This window comes from Agelaius tricolor, unplaced genomic scaffold (assembly GCF_023055355.1).
Source record: "Agelaius tricolor isolate 1412-34295 unplaced genomic scaffold, bAgeTri1.0.p SCAF_24, whole genome shotgun sequence".
Lineage (NCBI taxonomy): Eukaryota > Metazoa > Chordata > Aves > Passeriformes > Icteridae > Agelaius > Agelaius tricolor.
The window spans coordinates 9,473,942-9,494,356 of record NW_027269284.1 but is presented as its reverse complement, the minus strand read 5'-3'; the positions used below and the strand labels follow the sequence as shown (position 1 = coordinate 9,494,356).

At 44.6% G+C, this 20,415-nt stretch overlaps 2 protein-coding genes across 3 annotated transcripts; one reads left to right on the top strand and one right to left on the bottom strand.

Moving 5' to 3' along the window:
- Nucleotides 1–5,529, top strand: TADA2B (transcriptional adaptor 2B). 2 transcript variants are annotated; one of them, XM_071447158.1, is made up of 2 exons: nt 1–283; nt 1,554–5,529. In XM_071447158.1, exons 1-2 carry the CDS (start codon nt 14–16, stop codon nt 2,544–2,546), a joined length of 1,263 nt encoding a protein of 420 aa, XP_071303259.1. In that variant the 5' UTR covers nt 1–13; the 3' UTR covers nt 2,547–5,529. The 2 variants fall into 2 exon arrangements, with proteins under 2 accessions (XP_071303259.1, XP_071303260.1); XM_071447159.1 differs by having other exon boundaries at nt 11–58.
- Nucleotides 5,530–7,876: 2,347 nt separating this feature from the next.
- Nucleotides 7,877–14,697, bottom strand: GRPEL1 (GrpE like 1, mitochondrial). Its single transcript, XM_071447160.1, has 4 exons — nt 14,541–14,697; nt 13,405–13,573; nt 11,266–11,347; nt 7,877–8,791 (listed from the first exon to the last, which is right to left on the bottom strand). The coding sequence occupies exons 1-4, from the start codon at nt 14,609–14,611 to the stop codon at nt 8,445–8,447; spliced, it is 669 nt and encodes a 222-aa protein (XP_071303261.1). The 5' UTR covers nt 14,612–14,697; the 3' UTR covers nt 7,877–8,444.
- Nucleotides 14,698–20,415: the final 5,718 nt, after the last annotated feature.

Below are 20,415 nucleotides of genomic sequence, written 5' to 3'. Positions count from 1 at the left end.
CGGGCGGGGTAAGATGGCGGAACTGGGGAAGAAGTACTGCGTGTACTGCCTGGCCGAGGTGAGCCCGCTGCGCTTCCGCTGCACCGAGTGCGCCGACATCGAGCTCTGCCCCGAGTGCTTCTCTGCGGGCGCCGAGATCGGCCCGCACCGCCGATGGCACGGCTACCAGCTGGTGGACGGCGGCCGCTTCACCCTCTGGGGCGCCGAGGCCGAGGGCGGCTGGAGCAGCCGCGAGGAGCAGCTGCTGCTGGACGCCATCGAGCAGTTCGGCTTCGGCAACTGGGTAAGGGCCGAGGGACAGGGGCGGGGGCGGGGGCAGGGGCGATCCTCCTGCTGGGACCGGCGGCCCTGACAGCAGCCCCGGGGCGCGTCCTGCGCTGCGGAGCCCGGGCTGCCCCTCGCTCCCCGCGGGCTCCCCGCCGCTCCCAGGAGCGCACCCGCAGCTCGGAGCTGTCGCCGCTCCAAGCTCTGCGTTTGCCTCCCGCCAGCCCGTCCGTGTCACAGACCTGGCACCTGCCTCTGAGCCGTGCTCGGCCTCTGCCTCCGTGTGTCCCGGCTGGGGCTGGCTGCTCGCCTTCAGCGGCACTGCACAGCCAGACCTGGGCTTAAATGCAGCCGTGGGAAAGCGTCTCAGAGTCACAGAGTGGGCCAGGTCGGAAAGGACTCCACTGGGTCATCCCGGAGCACATTGCACAGAATTGCATCCAGATTGTTCTTGGCTGCTTCCAGTGAAGGAGACCCCACAGCCTCTCTGGGCAGTGTGTCCTAGTGCTCAGTCACCTGCACAGTGAAGAAGTTCTTTCTCACGTACATGTGGGACTTGCTGTGCATCAGTTTCTGCTTGTTACCTCTTGTCCTTTTGCATGGCACCACAGAGCAGAGCCTGGTCCGTCTGACACCTCCCTTCAGATACTGATGGACTTTGGTGATGTCCCCTTTCAGTTGTCCCTTCTTGAGGCTGAACAAGCCCAAGTCCCTCAGCCTGTCCTTGTAAGAGATGCTCCAGTCCCTCGGTCATCCTCATTGCCCTCTGCTGGACCATTTGATTAATTTCTGATTTACTTGATTTGTTGTTACTTATGTTTTGCTTCATTAAATATAAGGACTTTTTCAAAACCTTAAAGTGTACAACTGTTGCAACTTGCTTAATTCTTAAATAACTAGAAAAGAATAAGAGTTGTTACTCTTACAGTAAATACTGTTTATTTCCATGTTGGTCCTCAGCAACGTGATATAAACAAGCAAAACCCGTGGGGTACAGTGCTATTGGTGTTGTCTTGGGGCTTGGAAAGCTTCCTGGTTATGGTGAGCTGGCTTTGTGGGAGTCACTGTGAGGTGCTGTTTCGTGGCTTACCTGCCTCCATGCACTGTAAATGCTCATCCAGAGCTGAAATCACAGATCTGATAGAAATGGGGCCGGTATTGCTAGAGAAGTTTAGGTACTGGGAGTTGACTTTTGAGGAGCAAGGAGAAAGTCATGCCCTTTCTGAGTGCTCATTATGCTGGAGAAATAACAGGAATCATTTCATCACTCCTCCGTTTCTTCTGTTTAGGAGGACATGGCCGCTCACGTGGGCGCGTCCCGAACGCCGCAGGAGGTGATGGAGCACTACGTGAGCATGTACATCCACGGCAACCTGGGCAAGGCCTGCATCCCTGACACCATTCCCAACAGGGTGACGGACCACACGTGTCCCAGCGGCGGCCCGCTGTCCCCCAGCCTGACGACGCCGCTGCCGCCGCTGGACATCTCGGTGGCCGAGCAGCAGCAGCTGGGCTACATGCCCCTGCGCGACGACTACGAGATCGAGTACGACCAGGACGCCGAGACGCTCATCAGCGGCCTCTCGGTCAACTACGACGACGACGACGTGGAGATCGAGCTGAAGAGGGCTCACGTGGACATGTACGTGAGGAAGCTCAAGGAGAGGCAGCGGCGCAAGAACATCGCGCGAGATTATAACTTGGTACCGGCCTTCCTAGGGAAGGACAAAAAGGACAAGGAGAAAACTCCCAAACGGAAGATCACAAAGGAAGAGAAGGAGTTGAGGTTGAAACTGAGGCCTTTGTACCAGTTCATGTCTTGTAAGGAGTTTGAAGACTTCTTTGAGAACATGCACAAGGAGAGGATACTTCGAGCGAAGATTCGGGAGCTGCAGCGGTACCGGCGGAACGGGATCACCAAAATGGAGGAGTCGGCAGAGTATGAGGCGGCCCGGCACAAACGGGAAAAGAGGAAGGAGAACAAGAACATAGCTAGTTCCAAGAGAGGGAAGGAAGAGGGTAAAGAAGGTGAATTTGCTGCCATTGAAAACCTGCCTGGCTTTGAACTCTTGTCGGACAGGGAAAAGGTGCTCTGCAGCTCTCTGAACTTGAGTCCTGCACGTTACGTGACTGTAAAAACTATCATCATTAAAGACCATCTCCAAAAAAGACAAGGAATTCCTTCAAAGAGTCGCCTTCCCAGTTACTTAGATAAGGTACTGAAGAAAAGGATTTTAAACTTTCTGACAGAAAGTGGTTGGATATCCAGGGATGCTTCATGAAATTCAGCTGATCTCAAAAAACACAGCGGAGGCCCATTACAGCCTCAAGGACTTCGTTATTTTTTCCTTCCCTCCCCAAAGATACAGAAACCATGTCGCTTAAAAACACAAAAGAGCAAATACATAAACCTCCACAGTCATCCTGATCCATGGTGGTTTAAATAGACTTTTGCTTTGGATCATGGAAAATACTTAATTGTGAAACTTCTACATTGGATTTCACTGCTTTTGGTACATTCTTAGAACAGATTTTTTCATGTGAACTTACTCAAGTCCGGTAGTCCCAGAGTAGTTGCTTTAGTCCGTACTATTGGATAAATGAATATCAGCGTAATCCTTGCTTTTCTTTGAAGGTAGGAGATAGTTTCATTCACTGGAAACTTTCTTCACCCTTTGTTTTGTTTTTTTTTTTTGGCATAATGCTGGCAGCAAAGTGAAGCTTACAGAAGTCCTGTGCTCAGGAGCAGTTGAGCAGGGACTTTGGTGAGCAGTGCTAAGCTTTTGGAACATTGTCCTTCGTGACTACAGCCTAGGCGTGGGGACGCCGGGATGAGAGTTCAGGAGTACAGCAGGGCTGAGCTGTGGCAGGGAGTGGAAGGAAGGGAGGAAATGGGATAGCTGAGATGCCTCCAGGGACTTGTGCTGTGGAGGGGGGTTCTTGAAGAGCTCCCAGCTGATCCGGGCATTGTTTTGACCTGAGTTTCCTGAAACAGACCCCTCTGAAGAGTTGACGTTTCCTGCTTGGTACTGGAGTGTCAGGAATCCCCAGCAGCTGTGGTGCTCTGCTCCAGAGGAGGGGTCAGCTACAGCAAGGTACCTGATTTGGGCCAGAAATGGCATTTGGGAGAGTAGGCAGTGAGGTGTTTGGCAGAAGTTGAGAGCCTCAGGCAGCAAAATCACTGTTTTTTCCTTACTGGGGGAGTCTGCGTATCCTCCTTTGGGATCTTAACTGCTGAGCTCATAGAGGCTGAGGAGGTGTAGCTGCCTCCTGAATTTCGTTGGGAAGTCAGGGAAAGGGAGCAAGATTCTCAAATGGGTTGTGATGGCTGAGATTGGTCTTTAAAAACAAAAATAACTATTGATGCAGATTTGGTCAAAATGCACATAGCATTCCCAAATTTGGTTAACCAGCCCCTGCAGGCTGAGTTGCACATACCTTGAATGTACCAGCCCAGGCCCATTGAATCTGAGTTTACTGACAGGAAGAAGGGCAGTGCACCTTGGGAGGGATCTCCTCCAGTTCTGGCAGCTGCTGCCTGGAGTGCTGCTGGAGCCAGCACCAGCTGGGATGTAGCACAGTGGGAAACACAAATGCCCAGCCCACAGCAGTGTTCTAGTAAGATCTGTTGATTAAGGGAAAGATGTTGAAGGAGAATTAGAAAAAATTTTTCTGCCCATTTCATCCTTCAATTCCCTGCTGGTATTTAACCAAATGAATAAAAAACAGTGGTTGCCACGTGGAAGATGGAACAGTTACTTGTGCCTAAGCCTCTCTGCTGGTCGTGTCTGGAGCAGGAAGCTGTGGCTGGAGGCAGGCTGGGCAGGTCTGGAGTGCAGGTGTACCAAACTTGGAACCTGACTGGCTTCAATATGAGTGCAAGGCCTGGAAATGTCATCTTGCTTTGATGCTTTGGGCTGTAGTCAGTGAGGATACCACAAAATCTTAAAACAGTATTAATTCTGCAGTTTGGCAGGGTATTCTGATCAGAACTGGGTTTCATTTAATACATCCAGCATTACCAAACTAGTGTTACCAGTGAGTTTAGAATAAAAGGGGTACAATTACAAAGCCAGCATTTCTAAGGAAAAAAAACCAAAACTCTAGTGCCTTTTTCTTTTGAGCTTATGTTATGTCCCTTCAAAAAAGGTAAGGGCTATGTCCTCTGGGATGTAATACTTTGTTTGGCTTATCTGTAAGTGGTTTGTTGTGGCATACTCGAGACAAAACTGTCTCTTCTTGGCAGCAGTGGAGCTAACTGCAGTGTGCTGAGTAGCTTTAATAACCACTTCCACCCTATTTGCATGTACAAGCAGCACACGAGTTCATTAGGTATAAACCCTTGGTTATTTTCTCTGTCCTGCTCCTGTGGGAAGGAAGCTCAGTCTTTCTTTTCAGCATTCTAGTTATGCAATTTGGTTCTTCTTGTAACTTGGTTATTTAACTGCCATAACATGCTGTTTTGAAGCCTCAATTCTGCATGTAGCTGGGAGTTTGAGAGATTTGTTTTGGTTTTGGTTCTTCTGGGGTTTTTTCCCTCAAGTCTGTGATTTTCATATTTCTACACTGTTTTGGCACATCTAAGTTAAACTGAAGCAATAGCATAAAGCCCATCTGAACAATAACTTAGGAAAAAATCTAGGCACCAATGAGTCATTTAAATGTTGAAGTGAATTCTGCTTTTACACTTTGTAGCTTCTTAATTCCTCAACCCCTCCAAAATGTTTCTTTGGTGCTAGATGTAACTTATTGAACATCAAAATGAATGTAAAATAAAAGTATTTTTAATGTATGCAATATGGATATCAATATTTATTTTGTACTTGCAAGCTAACTCAAGGTGGTAAATGTTTGCTTTAGCAAATATTAGTCCCTTGGAACAGGCTTCCCTAGAAGCAATGTCTCATTTTCAGCTATGCTTTTTATTTTAAAGGTGACTTGCACTAGAGGATGCTGCTGTTCCATATTTCACATGGAACTGATTTAGTCTAAGCATTCCTTTGTTATGAGCTGCTGGTTTTCTGTTTGATTGCTTATAAATTGAGATGCAGTTAATGTTAATCCAGCAATTTACTACAGCTATGCTGCTTCTCTTCTGTGGTGAAGGCGCTGGGATGGCAAAGAGCTCTTTCAACTTGTATTTTGTGTTGATCTGGAAGTGCTTCCTGTACTGTACAAATAATCCAGCCTTCATGTTGCTAATGACAAGGTGTTTTATATGCTTAATGCTCTTGACTTTTCTAATTAAAGTTATTACTAATGATAGTATCTGTCTTAACACCATTGATGTAAGCCTATGGAAAAGCAACACTCTCTAAGCTGTTGAAAATCCTGATTTTGTGCCCTGGGTGGGGACTGTGCTGTGCTCGGATGCTGCAGGGCTCTGGCTCCAGCCCCTCGTGCCCCTGCTCCTGGCAGGCCCAGCAGGCAGTGAGAGCAGGGTTTGTGGGTTTGCACCAGCCTGTGACCATGAACTGCCTGGGAAATCTCCCAAACTAAGCTCTGCCCTTATTCTCTTGTGCCCCACTGCATTCGATTCCTTTGCAACTGGAACGGGCTTCACGAACCTTCTGGTTTACTCTTCCCACAATGGTTTTGCCTGTGCCCCAGTCACTCCTAAGTGATGGCACACTCAATGCTGTGAAGCAAGATACCCCATGAGCATGTTCAGCTCATCAGCTTCTTTCTTCCTTAGAGGGAACGTTGCCTTCATTTGAAATTTACATTTGTAGCTGTGCCAGACACACAAACGCCTGTGCTGAAATCACACAAAGCCTCACTGATGTTTGCACACAGCATTTTACTAATTTTTGCATTGTGAATTGGTAAATAAACTTGTATTAAAGTTTCTTTCAATGATTGATTTAACAATAATGTAGGAAAATTGATTAAATCTTTGCACTAACAATTGGAGCTGCCTTGCAGCTAAATGTGATGGGTGGAAATGCAGTGTAGGAGATAGCTAGTACTGGTGCTAGCTTTGGTGGGTGTTTAAATTTCAGAACTTCCTTCCTTTCTTCAGTGCTCCTTCCTGGGCTGTGGCAGAGGGCACAGGTTGGTGGAGCTCTGCACAGACTGACCCACTCCAGCCAAAGCCTTTCTGAGGGCAGGGGAAGCACTTAAATGAGAGACTCGGTTACCAGCTTCAAAGATGAGCCTGTGTTGAACATGAACAGGAGCTTGTGTTTGAGAACACCCCTAATGAACTGATGCAGTCCAAAATGACTGTGTGAAGCACTGGGAAGCTCATTAACAAAATCTTCATCTGCTAGGCAACAATGTGTCCCTTTGTTTTAACTCTATTACAAAAACTGCTATCCTAAGGACATTGTTATTACATTTAGTTTAGATCCAGAGGGACTGGGAGGAGACAGAACACATGACAGTTCTTTATATAAAATGGAACCTGGTCCCTTTTTGCTACCAGCTGTGAGAACAGGTCCCAGTCAAAGTGCAACAACACAATTTCTTCAATCCTACTGCACACAACTACAGCGTGCTCTTAAACCCAGAGGGAGGAAAGATACTTCCAAATTCAACTTTAGTATATGGAATTCCCTTTTTCCCCCCTCTTATTTTTAAACTTGATCTTTGCATTTTTCCCCTGTACTTGATAAGTTAAAAAATTTAACATTGTAGTTGTCTTCACACATCAGATAATTACTCTCCTTCCTCTGCCCAGTAAAAGCATTCTTTTGTACAGTTGAGAAGGAATGAATCCTTAAATATGATTGACATGACTAACCTCCAAACAGTTTTATGCACTTAGGCTGTTCCTGGTTAACTGCTTAATTCCCATGAAGAAAACAACACTGGGCAAAATGTCTTAAGGAATGACTAATCACTTCTCACTATGAGTAGGTCCAGTGTTCAGTAAGCTCTTGGCAACTCCATCTGAATCACAAAAAATGTAATCAATATTTAAGGTAAGAAGCTCCTTAATCCACAATAACCAGAAACATGGTAAAAAATTCAGAAGTACTTACTTTTTACAGGACCTAATAACTTCCCTAAGTTTGAAGATCCTGTCCCTGTGTGTTAACAGTGTGGGCTTTCAGAACACAAGAGGACAGATCCTTTGTCAGTTGTGTAATTTGCCAGGTTCCACCCACTCCCATCCAGGTGACCAGACAAATGTTGTTCAGGTAATCATGTGCTGTATTTTATGCTGATTCTGCAGGATTGGGAGCAGCAGGTGGAGTCAGACATGGCAAGAGCTGCATAGAGAAAAGTTCTGGTGCAATCTAATATCCAAGCTGAGTAAATGTAAGAAATAAAGAAAATGAAACTAGGTTCACACTTTGGTTTGAGCCACTTACATGCAATTATTTATATAAGTCTAAAAGAAATCATATACCAAACTCTGAGCAATTCACTTCTTTGGGTGTTCTGGCTCTCATCAGGATTGTAACTACAGTTTGCATAACAAACTGACTGCAAAGCTGAAAGTTACAAGACTATAAAAATTATTTAAACCAATTTATACAACATTAAATTAAAAATCCAGAGATAGGATAAATTCTATTGGTTCTCCAATGCCATACAAGTATTAGATGGTTTTCCTGATTCAATGTTAGTACAGGACAAAAGGGTTGAACAATTACAAAAGATATCTAATCTCCATTGCCATTTATTTACAGTTCAGAATTCACACAGGTTTCAGCTTCAGTTGTTGAGAGATTATTTCTGAATAGACAAAACAGGGCATTTATCACATCAGTGTGTAAAAGCTGATGGGTGCTTGCAGAAGGCAGGTTATTTGTACTACATCACTTCTTCTGCAAGGTGAGATTCTACAAAACCAAAGGAAGTGTCTGAACCACTATCTGCATTTTCAATCCACACAGTGATAAACTCAAAATTGCACCATTCTTGTGAGCGTTTCATTCTTTTCAATTTAATTCACCATCTCAGGAGCAATAGTTGTATAAAACATTATCTAATCTAAAGCATTAGGGGGCTTAATGGCTCTCTTCACACTAAAGAAGAGCTCATGGAACAGTGATGTCGAAGGCCACTAAGCAGGAGAATTTCATCGGTTACTTCATTTTCACTGGGAAACCTCAACCAACTCATGTAACCCTCTCAGGGAGCAGAGGAACGAGGGAAGCACGGTGTGAGAGAAAAACCATCCAGCTGTTTAATAGTTGTAGGGCACCGGAGAGCCGCCGCGGGAGCCGCTAGGCGTCCTTGACCACTCCCACCAGGGCGGGCCGCAGCGTGCGGCCGTGCAGCTTGTAGCCGATCTTGGAGACCAGCGCGATGGTGCCGGGCTCCTGCCCCTCGGCGGCCGTGTGGAACAGCGCCTCGTGCTCGTACGGATCGAACTTGGCCCCCACAGGGTTCAGTCTGAGCAGGCCATGCTTTTTAAACACCTTCTGAATCTGCATTTCTGTCATGACAAGACCTTCGTACAAGCTCTTCAAGTGAGGGTTTTCGTCTTTGATTTCTTCTTTTGGGACGCTTTCTGTTGCTTTCTCCAAAATGTCTGCAACTTCTAGTAAGTCCTTGCAGAAGCTCTGGATCCCTGAAAATGGATAAAGGAGGAGAGAATGGGATTAGTCCACTGAGGGAAACAAGTGTTAAAATCCCCCAACCTCACAACCCCAAAAGCTACAGCAATAATCTGCACTCTCAGACTTTTAAGAATATATGAGAGACTGTAATCATTTGGGGTAAAATATCCTTTCCACTTTTGGATGACAATAAAGAACTATTAGAGATACCTTGAAATCCACACCATCTCCTCTACTTCTATGGAAAACAAAAAAAAAGTGATTTTAACTCAAATGAGTTAAAGTTAGGCTGATGACATAAAAATAACAGAATTCTTGCCAAAGTTACCAAAACCTTCAGATGGCTTCAAGTAATTTCCTCATGTCTCTCTCATCACCTAACGTTCAAAGCATAATTCCTACTTTTCTACCTTTTAATCTGATGTCATAAAAAGATTTGCAGAAGACAAGCATGTAATCAGACTCATGAGGATTACAAGAGATGAACAAGGATTCTTCCTTGAATGAAAAGAACTTGCACCTCTCCCTCCCTCTACAAACCTCTTTTACAGAATCAGCAGCTGTGCCTTGCAAATACTGAGCAATTTCCAAATTAATCACAGTCCTTGTCCTGAGGCCCACACTAAGAGAATCTGGACTAATCTCACTTAAGGCATTAGCAATCAAGAAAAAATTAAAACAGTTCAATAAATTAACACATTTCTGCATAGAGGTAAGCAAAGGACAAACAGCACTGGGTTTCAGTTTGGTTCTTTTTTAAGCTGGATTCAGCCTTTTAATTCTAGCTCACATTTTGGATGGGGTTTTTTTCCTTACCAAGAAGTGATATGACCATTACCAGAGGCCACATCTTTGGTTTAAACAAAAAAACCCCACAACTGTAGAAGCACCTTACAAGATCTGGGGGGATCAGCTGGTTCTCAGGAAAGGGTCTCTCTAACAACTGCTCAGCTCTGTAGAGACTCAAGCTCTTTACAGAACAGTGACTAACAACATCCAAGTAGTTCCAACAATCTGAAAAAAACTGTCATGGTTTTAAACTAGAAACTAGAGCTATGACTGGGGCTGAACTGTACCAAATATAGACAAATCAGCTGTCTAGTTTTCTGCATCAAACCAAATAACCAAACTCTTCAGAAGGTGGTTTGGTTTGTTTTTTTATTGCATACATGATATTTGCAAATATCTGTGACTGCAACTCAGAATTTATGCAAGTCTCAGAAAGGAATTTCTCTTTTTTTAACAGAACAAGCAGCCAGGCACAAGCAATAAAACTTACAGATTATATGTAATCTAGTTTTCAAAATAAATTAATTTCCATTGTAGCACCTCTGAGCTCAGACATGACTCCAAGTCCTTTGCAGTATGTAGAACATTAGTCAAACAATGCTTGTTGCAAATCAACCTCAGGATGAAGCACTCAAACATCCATGAAAAAGAATGCAAGAGTACTATGTACTTTTCTTACAGTACACATTAACTGGAGACCCTGTATTCAGAAATGAGAACTTGAGTACTGAGAATTAAACTACAGCTGTGTCTGGTGTGTGGTGAAAAAGAGCAGCTCATTTTTCAAACATCAGGATAAAACAGCACTCTGCTGCTGCAGCATTTGCACACAACTTCTGTTTTACAGATATGTGTTGGAAATGTCAGAAAGCTAAATCAGATGCTGCTAGCCTGGCTCTTGAGGGAAGATGTGCTTCTAGCACTCCTCACAGCCAGTGATTGTACATTTCTACAACTGAAAAGAATCCGTTCATTCAGAGGCATTACTTCTATTTGAAAGGTTTCCTCTTCAACAGAACAGTTATTCAACTGTAAAAGGCTAAAAAAACCCACAAAAATATCCCAAAATCAAAAAAGGACCAAATTCAAAACAAACACTAAAACCAGAAAACAACAAAAACACTCAACCAACCCAAAAAAACCCCAAAAAACCAACCAACCCAACCCCACAAGAGTCCCCAAATAACCAAACATCCCCCTCAAAAAAACAACAACAAAAAACCGCAAACAAACAAACAAAACCAAAAACCCAAAACAAACAAAACAAACAAACAAACAAAACCACCACCAAAAAACCCAAAACCAACCAGAAACTCAAACCAGAAGGCAAACCAATATTCTATGCTCCTGGTAAGATCTGAGACCAAAACACATGAAAAAGGCAAACTTCAGGCTGCAAAAATTTACTAAAAATCTACAAATGCAGTACACATTGTAGGAAACCAGATACCAAATTTAGAGAAAGTGCCAGCTGTTGACTTCAGCAGTTTAAATCTTGCCCTTGGCTGGGGAGATGGTCACAATTCTGATGCAAACTGAGGAACTGTTCAAACCTCTCTGCCTCAAAAGCATTTTTTAAGCACGTAGTCAGAATCATTGTCAGAACTTGTCAATACTGCAAGGTCAGTCAGCTTCATTTTTCCAGGTTTTGCATTTCCTGGGTCTCACTGAGTGAACACCAGGAGCCTCCACTGACCGTATAACTTTGCCTCTTCCACCAGTTTCTGGCTTCTTTGCCTCACGTTTTCTGCATCTGCCAAGGCACGCTTGTACTTCTCCTAAAGAAGAAAAACAAGTAACAGAAGTTACTCCTCCTAGTCAGGCAGCTGACAACAATCCAGCATATGCAGTATAAAACAGCATTTGAAACAGCTTCATACCCTAAATCCACCATTTAGGGCAATCTGAAAGAACATGTCAATTATCACCCCATCCCTCCTAGCAAGACTAAAGTTTGCTTCACTTCATAAGGACAGAAATGAGGGAAAGGAAATTAGATAGTTTTCCAAACTCTTAGTATTTGTCAACAGATTAGCTGGAAAAAAAATTTCCCTCTACAGATATATAAAGTTCTATGAACCCAGTATTTCTGCTTTTTCTGCTGTGTGCTCCCAGAAATCCTTCATCAGTCACGAGGAACACTGACAATACAGCAAATCAGATTCAACCCAGGCATGCCTTCCAAGCCATCTCTTCCTTCTGCATAAACACCACAGGGTACCTTCAGTTTTCTCAGCCTTTACAAACTGAAGCCTAACTCCTCTGTTGTTTAGGTCAGGTTTTGGTCTATTCCTAGAAATATGGCCATTTACCAGCAGATGCACTATGGTGTGAAATACAGTAAAATTAATAAAATAAAAATTCACACTGAGTGCTTTACCAACTAACCCTGAATGGCTTCCACCCTGAATATCCTTGAGCTTTGTATGCCAGTAAAGAATCTCAAAACAGAATAAAAATAGTCAACAAGCTGCCTGAAGAGCTGCATTAAGCAACCAACAGCAAACCAAGACACGAAATGACATCTCAAATTTTTCCTGTAGAGCTTTGGGAAGGGCAACAGAAAGCAAACTCAGTCGACATATGATCCACAGGTGCTGGTTCTACAGAAGGTTCTGGGCTACCTATTGCAGCCTCAAATGTCAGAAAGACATTTTATATAAAGCACTCGTTAATATTTTAGCTTAATGCCCACCTCCCACCTCCCCGGGCATCCTTCAGCTGCTGCAGTTGTGCACAGGAGAGAATACACGAGGCCACAGAGAAGGGATGTGACACTTCAGCCTGGAGTCTGAAGGGCTCTCCAACAGAAAAGGTTTGAAACTTCCTAACTACAGCTTAAGTACACTATTGTACAAAAGCTAAGCACCATTAACTCTGACCTTTGGAAAGTCAGCAGCTGTTTCCATGAAGTCTACTGTTAACACACACAAATGCACACACCAGAGACACATTCACACCCTTCCATGGCTCCCAGAAATTACTTCTCCACTGAGCTAAACCTATGTGAAAACCAGTAACAAGTTTTCTGGCAGGAAAAGGTCCAACTCCATCCAGAAACTGGGAAAAAATTAACCAAGATCTTAATTTTTGACCAGGGATGTGTAGTATATGGTAGAGATAATTCATGTTATATATGTGTATAAAATATTGTAGAATCTAAGATATTTCTGTGACCACCCTGGCTGGGAGCAGAGTCTTATGTTTATTCAATTAGTTCCCGGACAACAGTGAGATAATATCAAGTCTGTTAACTATGAAAGAAATCTTCCTGGGCCATGATTGATTGTTTCCATGGAATGTCTGAACCACTCATCCTTCTGGACCCCTGGACCTACCTTTGTCTATTCCTGCACACGTATGGACCCGGTTCTACATGTGAAGAGACACAAAGAAACCTTCGGTCACCCCTGCCTCAGGCAGAATAAACTGTATATAAGCTGGCTGCTTGAAGCCCTTGGGGTGAACCACTGGGGAAACGCTGGCACTTTGTCAGTCAGATCCTGGTTCACCCAGCACCGAAACCCGGGTTCAACACTGCCCGAGGCTGTGGTGGGTTTTTTTTTCGAAATTCTATTTTTTGTTATCGATCTAGTAAGTCTTTGTTAAATTTTTATTACTAATTTGGCTGCTGATTTGATCATTTATAACAGATGCATCCCAGGTCTTGTAGGACATGTACTCTTAAGTTTAAAGAAATTATCAAATTGTGGATTTTACACAACTAAACAGAAGTCACATAACCATATCCAGACTGTGCACTGAGAACCCACAGCGCAGGCTCTTGGGCACACAGCTTGCAACATGTGCAACCTAATAACCCAGGGGCACTTACAGTAACTTCTTTTAGTTGTTCTTCCAGTTTGGCCTTTTCTTCAGCTAGCAGTTTTTCAGCAGAGCTGGGTTCCACCTTCTGCTCATTTTGGCTCTGACTGTGGTCCTCTTCCAAGTTCTGGCCGGTATTTTTCTGTTGTGTTGCTGCACAAAGCAGTCGTGGAGATGTTCTAAGATAAGAAGATGGACATTACTATTCTAATGCTTATTTTGTAAGATATCAGCATTTTCTAGACATAAAAGACACTTTGACACATAACATCCACAAAATTCCCACATCAAAGCATGAATTAATACAATTCTAAGCCTGTGAATACTGGGTGCAGAACCCTCCATCAGAAGCAGCAGATCTCCGGCCATTTAAACTGTAGCAGTAAGTAACTGCTGCAAGATACCAGCTTGTAAGTGTCCACTACACTCAGTTTATAGTCACAGAACTTCACAGAGCTTCAAAGGGGAGCACGCGTTTGCAGCCCTAAGCTCTATGAAGAAACAAATTCCGTGATGCAATCGCCGGCAAGAGTCTCCCAGAAACGCCAGGCGCAGAGCCGGGCCCGGCCGCTGTGCAGCGGCACCCCCGGGCCCGCCTGTCCCCGCTGTGCAGCGGCACCCCCGGGCCTCCCGTCCCCGCTGTGCAGCGGCACCCCCGGGCCTCCCGTCCCCGCCGTGCAGCGGCACCCCCGGGCCCGCCTGTCCCCGCCGTGCAGCGGCACCCCCGGGCCCACCCGCACACACAATGGCTCCTCATCGCCCCGCGGCGTTCCCGAGGCTGAGCGAGCCGAGCCACCCAAGGACGAGGCTGCGGGACCAGCGCCGCCCTCACACAAGGGTTCTATCCCCGCCCGCCGCATGGGCACTCCGGGCCTGAAGCCTCCGGGCTCCCCGCAGAGCCGGGCCGAGCCGGGCCCGCTCTCCCGGAGAAGAGCAAGGGAGAGCAGCGAAGAGCGGCAGGGGATGGGGGCGGCCCCGGCCCGGCCCGGCCCAGCTGTCGGACAGGGCTCTTCAGGGCTTGGGACCCCAGCGCGGCGGGACCGCGCCTCGCTCTCCTCCCGGTGCGGCGGTGAGCGCGGCCCCAGCCAGAGTGCCCGGTGTCGGGCGAACGGCGCGGCACGGCGCGGCACGGCGCGGCCCCCTCACCTCAGCGCGACGCTCAATAGCGGGAGGCGCGGGCGCAGCGCTCCCCGCACGCACTGGGCCACGGCCGCCATGGCGCCTTCCTGTCCGCCGGCCGCCTCGGCCCGCCCCCCGCACCCCGCCAATCAGCGAGCGGGCGGGCCGGGAGTGACGCGGCCGAGAGCCAATCAGCGCGGCGGACGCGCCGCCCCAGGCCGAACATGCGGCTATTCCGGGGCGCGGCGGAGCGCCCAGAGGGGCGCGCGCGCCTCGCCCCACCGTGACGCGCGGTGGGCGGGGCCGCGGGCGGGGCGCGGGCCGGCCGCCGGCCGGCCGCCATTTTGTCTGGTGGGAGGGGGGAGTCGCTGTCTTGTGGGGGCTGCTCGCGTGATCCGCCTGTCCCAGCTGTGACTGGAAAAGTTTGAAGATTTTAGCTCATTTTAAGTGCTGGATAAGCCCGTTACCAATAACACCTTGTAGCACCCGTCAGTAATTTGCAAATCTCCACAGAGAGGTTTCGATCGACACGCACTCGCTGTAACTGCTGTGTAAACTCTTGCTAGACAATAATTTCATTTAATGAAACCTTGAGCTTTCATTAAATAGGATAATGTTGCTAATCCCCTAGTTCGAGACTGGGCCACCTGCTTGTGCAAACTGTTTGCGCAAGTGTCATGTGTAACTGGAGGCTGAGGGAGCCCTGCTCCGTGATGCTGGGATAGCTGAACTCGGGCAGCTCCTCAGTTGCTTTGTCAATACCTTGTTAAAGGGGAGGGGGAAATAAATCAGGGTCACGTATTTATTGTACAGCTGTGAGGCTGAGTGCTAGGTTATGCACAGATGCCTGAATGCCAGCTGTTAGCCTGATTCCTGCACGTGTTTGTGCACTCTCCAAATGAAATCTGAAGGATAAAGATGCAAATTTAGTAGTTGTTATGTTTCAGTGAAAAATTAAACTTCATACTGAAAGAAAAGGTGTAGAAGACATTTTTGGCTCACTGCATGAGGATCCCGTGGGACCTTGCTCAGTACAGTGGGACTTTGCCAGGATGCACCAAGGTTCCAACATGGCCTTTACTCAGCAGATTGCTTTGCCTGGCTTTCAATTCATCCTGCCTGTGCAGAAAGCAGGATAAATTGAACAGGTCAGTGGCCTCATACCATGACAGGTTTAGATCCCACTGAGGCTTATTTTGCCTGTGGTTGTTCTGGTACATCCCGTAACACAGCAAAGAGGAAGGTTGTGTGCCATGTCCTGTCCACATGGAGTGATGGTCAGTATCTGCTTTCCAGAAAGTTGATGAGCCACAAATTTCAACCTTTATCCTCAGAAATATTGAAAGAAATAATTGAGGAAGTTTTATCTTTCTCATCATTAAGATAATGATGAGAAAGAATCATAGAGAACAAGGAGAAAACAAAGAGCAGCTATTAAGGACGATATCTACTGAAAGCCATGAAGAAATGAGACAGAGAAGGCAATTGGATCTTTAGGTCTGATGTTTTTAAAATATTTCCTGAAAACATTATTCCTTACAAAACCTAGACAAGGAGTCTGTCTGCCTCATAGTTCTTGTGAGTTGTTTTCCCCCACATCTTTGGATGTAGATTCCTGTTTCTGCTTGTCTCCATTTCTTTGCTGCCCACCATCTTTGGAAGTTGTGCTTGATTGATTGATCACAAAATCACAGAATTGATAACAAAAGACTGAGAAGAACCCACTGCCAACATATCTCAATAACTGAGGATATACATTAGACTTTATATATCTGGAACAATATCCTGCTTGTATTAGAAGCCATTTACCCCAAATGACATTTCACTGGCCTTCTGCAAGTAACCTTTCAAGATAAGGAACAGTGAAAATTCATTTTGTTGTGAGTTGTGCAAGTTGAACAGCTGCCATGAAAAACCTGCAGCTGGCTTAGATGCTGATGGGTCAAGACCAAACAACATCTGCAGCTTCAGAAGAAGAACATGCAAGTTTACTGGAGCTTGTTTGCATCCTGGCTGATGTTGGCTGTAAGTACTGTCCCACTCAAGACTTTTTCATGGCTTGTTTTGACTCAGGCTGTTGCAGGCTGTTCTGGGTTTATTGCAGAGTCAGCTCTGGAGTTAGGTGTTTTTATACTCAGCTCCTGAGTATTCAGCATCTGTTGCTGGGCCTGGTTGGCTGTCATAGTGTTCAGGAACAAGTACAGTTTTTTCTCATCCAGTCTTCTCCCTATCAAGCAATCTTTACCTCTTCACATAAATACTTGGTTTAAATATGAATTGAAGATAAATAATGCTTATTCTGAATTCTAAACAGTCAACCATCATCCCTGCATAGGCCATTCACTTAAGAGTTGGACTCAGTGATTCTTGTGGGTCCCTTCCATCACAGAAGATTCTGTGAACCAGCTGCCACTTTTAAACTTGTGGTTTGAAAGTGATTCTAATCTCTAATTTCTCTGAGCTTGTGATAGAATGACATAGTCAGGATAGCATTCCCACTTCCACTAGTGATTAACTTTGTGGTCTTGGGCAGTTACTTAACCTCATTTCTACATTTCTACAACTACAATTAAGGGCAGTAATCTTTCAGGACCTTACAAGAAAGTTGTGTAGTGAGCACGAAGAAATTTCTGTGGTATTTTGAAAATTCAGAATATCAACTGAATAAGTCTCTTTTTATTAATATTGCACTTGCAGTAAAAAATCCCCATAATACTTCAAGATGAACATTGCCACAAGTGTAAGGTCTGTGCTTGAAAACTTAAATGAAAAATTAAGGCATTTCTATTTCTGTAAAAAAAAAAACAAACCCAAACCTTGTTCAGAGTCCTAATGCTAGGATGTAGTTTGTTGCTATTCAAGCAGCAAACAGAATGTCATTGCATTTGTGTTTCAGATATGAACTTTCTTATTAATGTTTTGAGGGTAAAGGAAAAAGGCTGTTGTATCTTCTCCAATCAAATGTTTTATCCCAGCCAGAACCAAATATTGAGTGAGCTGTGGTGGGAGCAAGCTTGGGGTGGGGAGGACACCACCAAAAATATCTCTGTAAATATTCCAGCAGTGACCTTTCAGGCCAGTAACCAGGAAATACCTAAATCAAATTAAAAAATAATAATGTAGCTGTGAGCCTGTTACTGAACCATACAGCAGTGAAGACAAACATTAGTAGCTCTGCCCTTTAGAAAAGATCACAGATCAGACCACACAGCCACAGTGTTCCATAGTCTGCTCTGGGAAGATGCCTAGTGGCAAATCAAGGGACTGATCCTTGTGTATAAAATAATAGCAGTTTTTCTTCTGTAAGGGTTACCAAGACTGAGAATCAGATAATCCATGGGTCCATTTCAGACAGAGGACAATAAAGTTTAAATCAGTACTTGAATTCAGAAACTTTTAATCCTGAAATGCAGGTTGGGATGTGTATGTAGGGAGACAACCTTATTTACTTTTAATTAGAGCAATACTAAGACAGTTAATCTGTACATTCAGAATTTATCATTTTTACTGTAAACATTTTAAGAAAACTCTCCCAAGAGTGAATGTGTAATACTTACATTCTGCCTGGTTTTTCCCTAGGCTGAAAATACAGAATCATACATCTTGCTCTGATTATAAAGAGTACTTTGGAGTTCCCATAGCCTTTTGCTAACTAGTTTGAAGGGTGTATTTTGTAACCATCTTGTTGCCTGGAGAATGTTGTCGCTGTGTTGGAAAGCTAATAGCTATAGCCACAGGGCTCTGAAGAGCGCTAATTAGAGCAATTTAGAATAACAAAAGTTCTGTTCCTGGGAGGACACCGAAGTGTTCCTTCCCCAAAGCAGCATGCCACAATTTCAGTGGCAATTTATTGTAATGTAATGCATAAGTCATCTGGTATCCCAAGGATTTACAAATCTGGCTATCTATTTCAGTTCTCTTAGCCCTCATATTGTTGTGGACAGTCGTGTATGCCTCGTGTAGCATTCCTGGAGTGATAAAAATGGGAAAACTCTGCCAATCAGGCATTGTCTATCTTACTTTATTTAGTTACCATCAGAACAAAGCTGTTCAAATGCCCAGAAACAATTTATTGTCATGCTGATGTGGCTTTCCACCTTGAGACAAAATTATTGAGCATTGAGAGAAGAGTTGTCAAATCTGTTGTGATTCTTTGAGTATGGTGTCATGGCTTTTCTCAAGATTTTTTTCATAAAAATCAATTGTTGCCTCTCAGTTTACCAGAACAATTGGACAGAAGGGGAGATCAGCTCTCTGGTCACATTCAGGTTTGCCAAGAAGAGAGCAGTTGTTGGTCTCTATTTCTGCACATAGGCTAACAATGGAATGGTACTTTGACATTCAGATCTACATTTTCCTCTCTTAATTTTTCTTTAAGGTTTGATGAATTACTTGCTGTGGGCTTGTTTCTGCTGCCTTTGTGTACAAGTGACTTGTATTAGTCAGAGCCAGATGCTGGCAAATAGGCTGCCAGTAGCACCACAAAAGCCTGAGGTGGCTGTTTACTGCTCAGGTGTGACTTTCTCCTTTGCTTATGACATATTTTTTGTGATGACTGACAGGATGTTGAACAGCAGGGTTGGTTGGGCTGGTGCAGGGAGCTCTGTTTCATCACAATGTTTCAGGGCTCAGAATCCCAGTGCAGTCCCATAGGCTGCTCTCTGAGCTCCCAGATGGTTGACAAGGGGGGATTCTCATTCTGCTGACCTTGTGCAATGGTTTTGAAAAGCTATGAATGGAAGAAGTGTGAAGCAAAATTTAAAAAATATTTTCTTCTGCTTTTATTTAACTCTATAAAGCAGCAAGAGCTTTTAATTGTAATTCTGTGCCTAATTAATGAGGGGGTGAACACTCCTGTGGGACCACTGCTGTGCTCCATTTAATCCTAATCTGGCTAGATGAGTCTGACCAGAATAGGGACAAGGAGTTCAGCTAAAAATAGCTGTAGTGGGAAGGAATAAAAAGCTTTCAAAATTTTGCCATGTAAATAAAATCTGCCTAATACATTTTTGGTGCTTTGTGTGAAGATCACAGTCTCTGAAGCTGGACTTGAACCTGTCCCTTAAATGAATGCTTCACACTTTCTTTGCTTTCCACAAGCATCTCTGAAGGTGCAACTTCAACCATGTTATAGGAGCTCATATCATCATTAAAGCTAGGCCAATGACATTTAAGGCAAGTGTGTCTTTTTGTTAGATTTCCCTCAAAATCATTTGGGTTCTGTCACTATGGTTAGGTTAGGTCTCTATCTCCAGGTTTTGGATATAAAATTAGAATGTAAATCTCTGCCAGGCAGATACAGACAGAACTGAAGGAAAACACCTAATTACATCCACAGTGTTTGCACCTTGTTCAGAAAGCAAGAACATGGCTGCTTTAAGTTTTTTACCAATTGGCACACTTCCACTGCTGTTCTAAAGGTCACCTCAGATTCATGAATCACCTCGGGTTAATGTGTTAATAATCATCAGAAAGTGCATGGAAATTACTGGTTCAGCATTGTGAATGCTCTTGTGTTAGATGTTTATAAAATAAAATACAATACCAAGAAGGAAATCTGTACTTTAATGATTGGTATTAAATAGGAATTCTGCTGTAGCTGAAATCATGTAGTCTTCCCTTCTGGCTCCATTGCCAGCTGCTGCTCTCTGCACTGTTCTCTGGTCTGATCTGATGAACTGTTTCTCATTGCCACTAAAACACATCACTGGTCCTTGGCTTTTGTCCTTATGTTGTTCTTTCTCCTTCCTGCTCTTCTGACTTCTGCTCTTCGCTTTGCATCACCACATCTGCTGTGTTCAGAGTGGAAGAATCTCTTTAACACACTGCTTCTATCTCTGCTTACTCATTCCTGGGTTTTGCCAAAGCTGGGTTTCCTTTAGATCTCACTGTGATCAAGAAC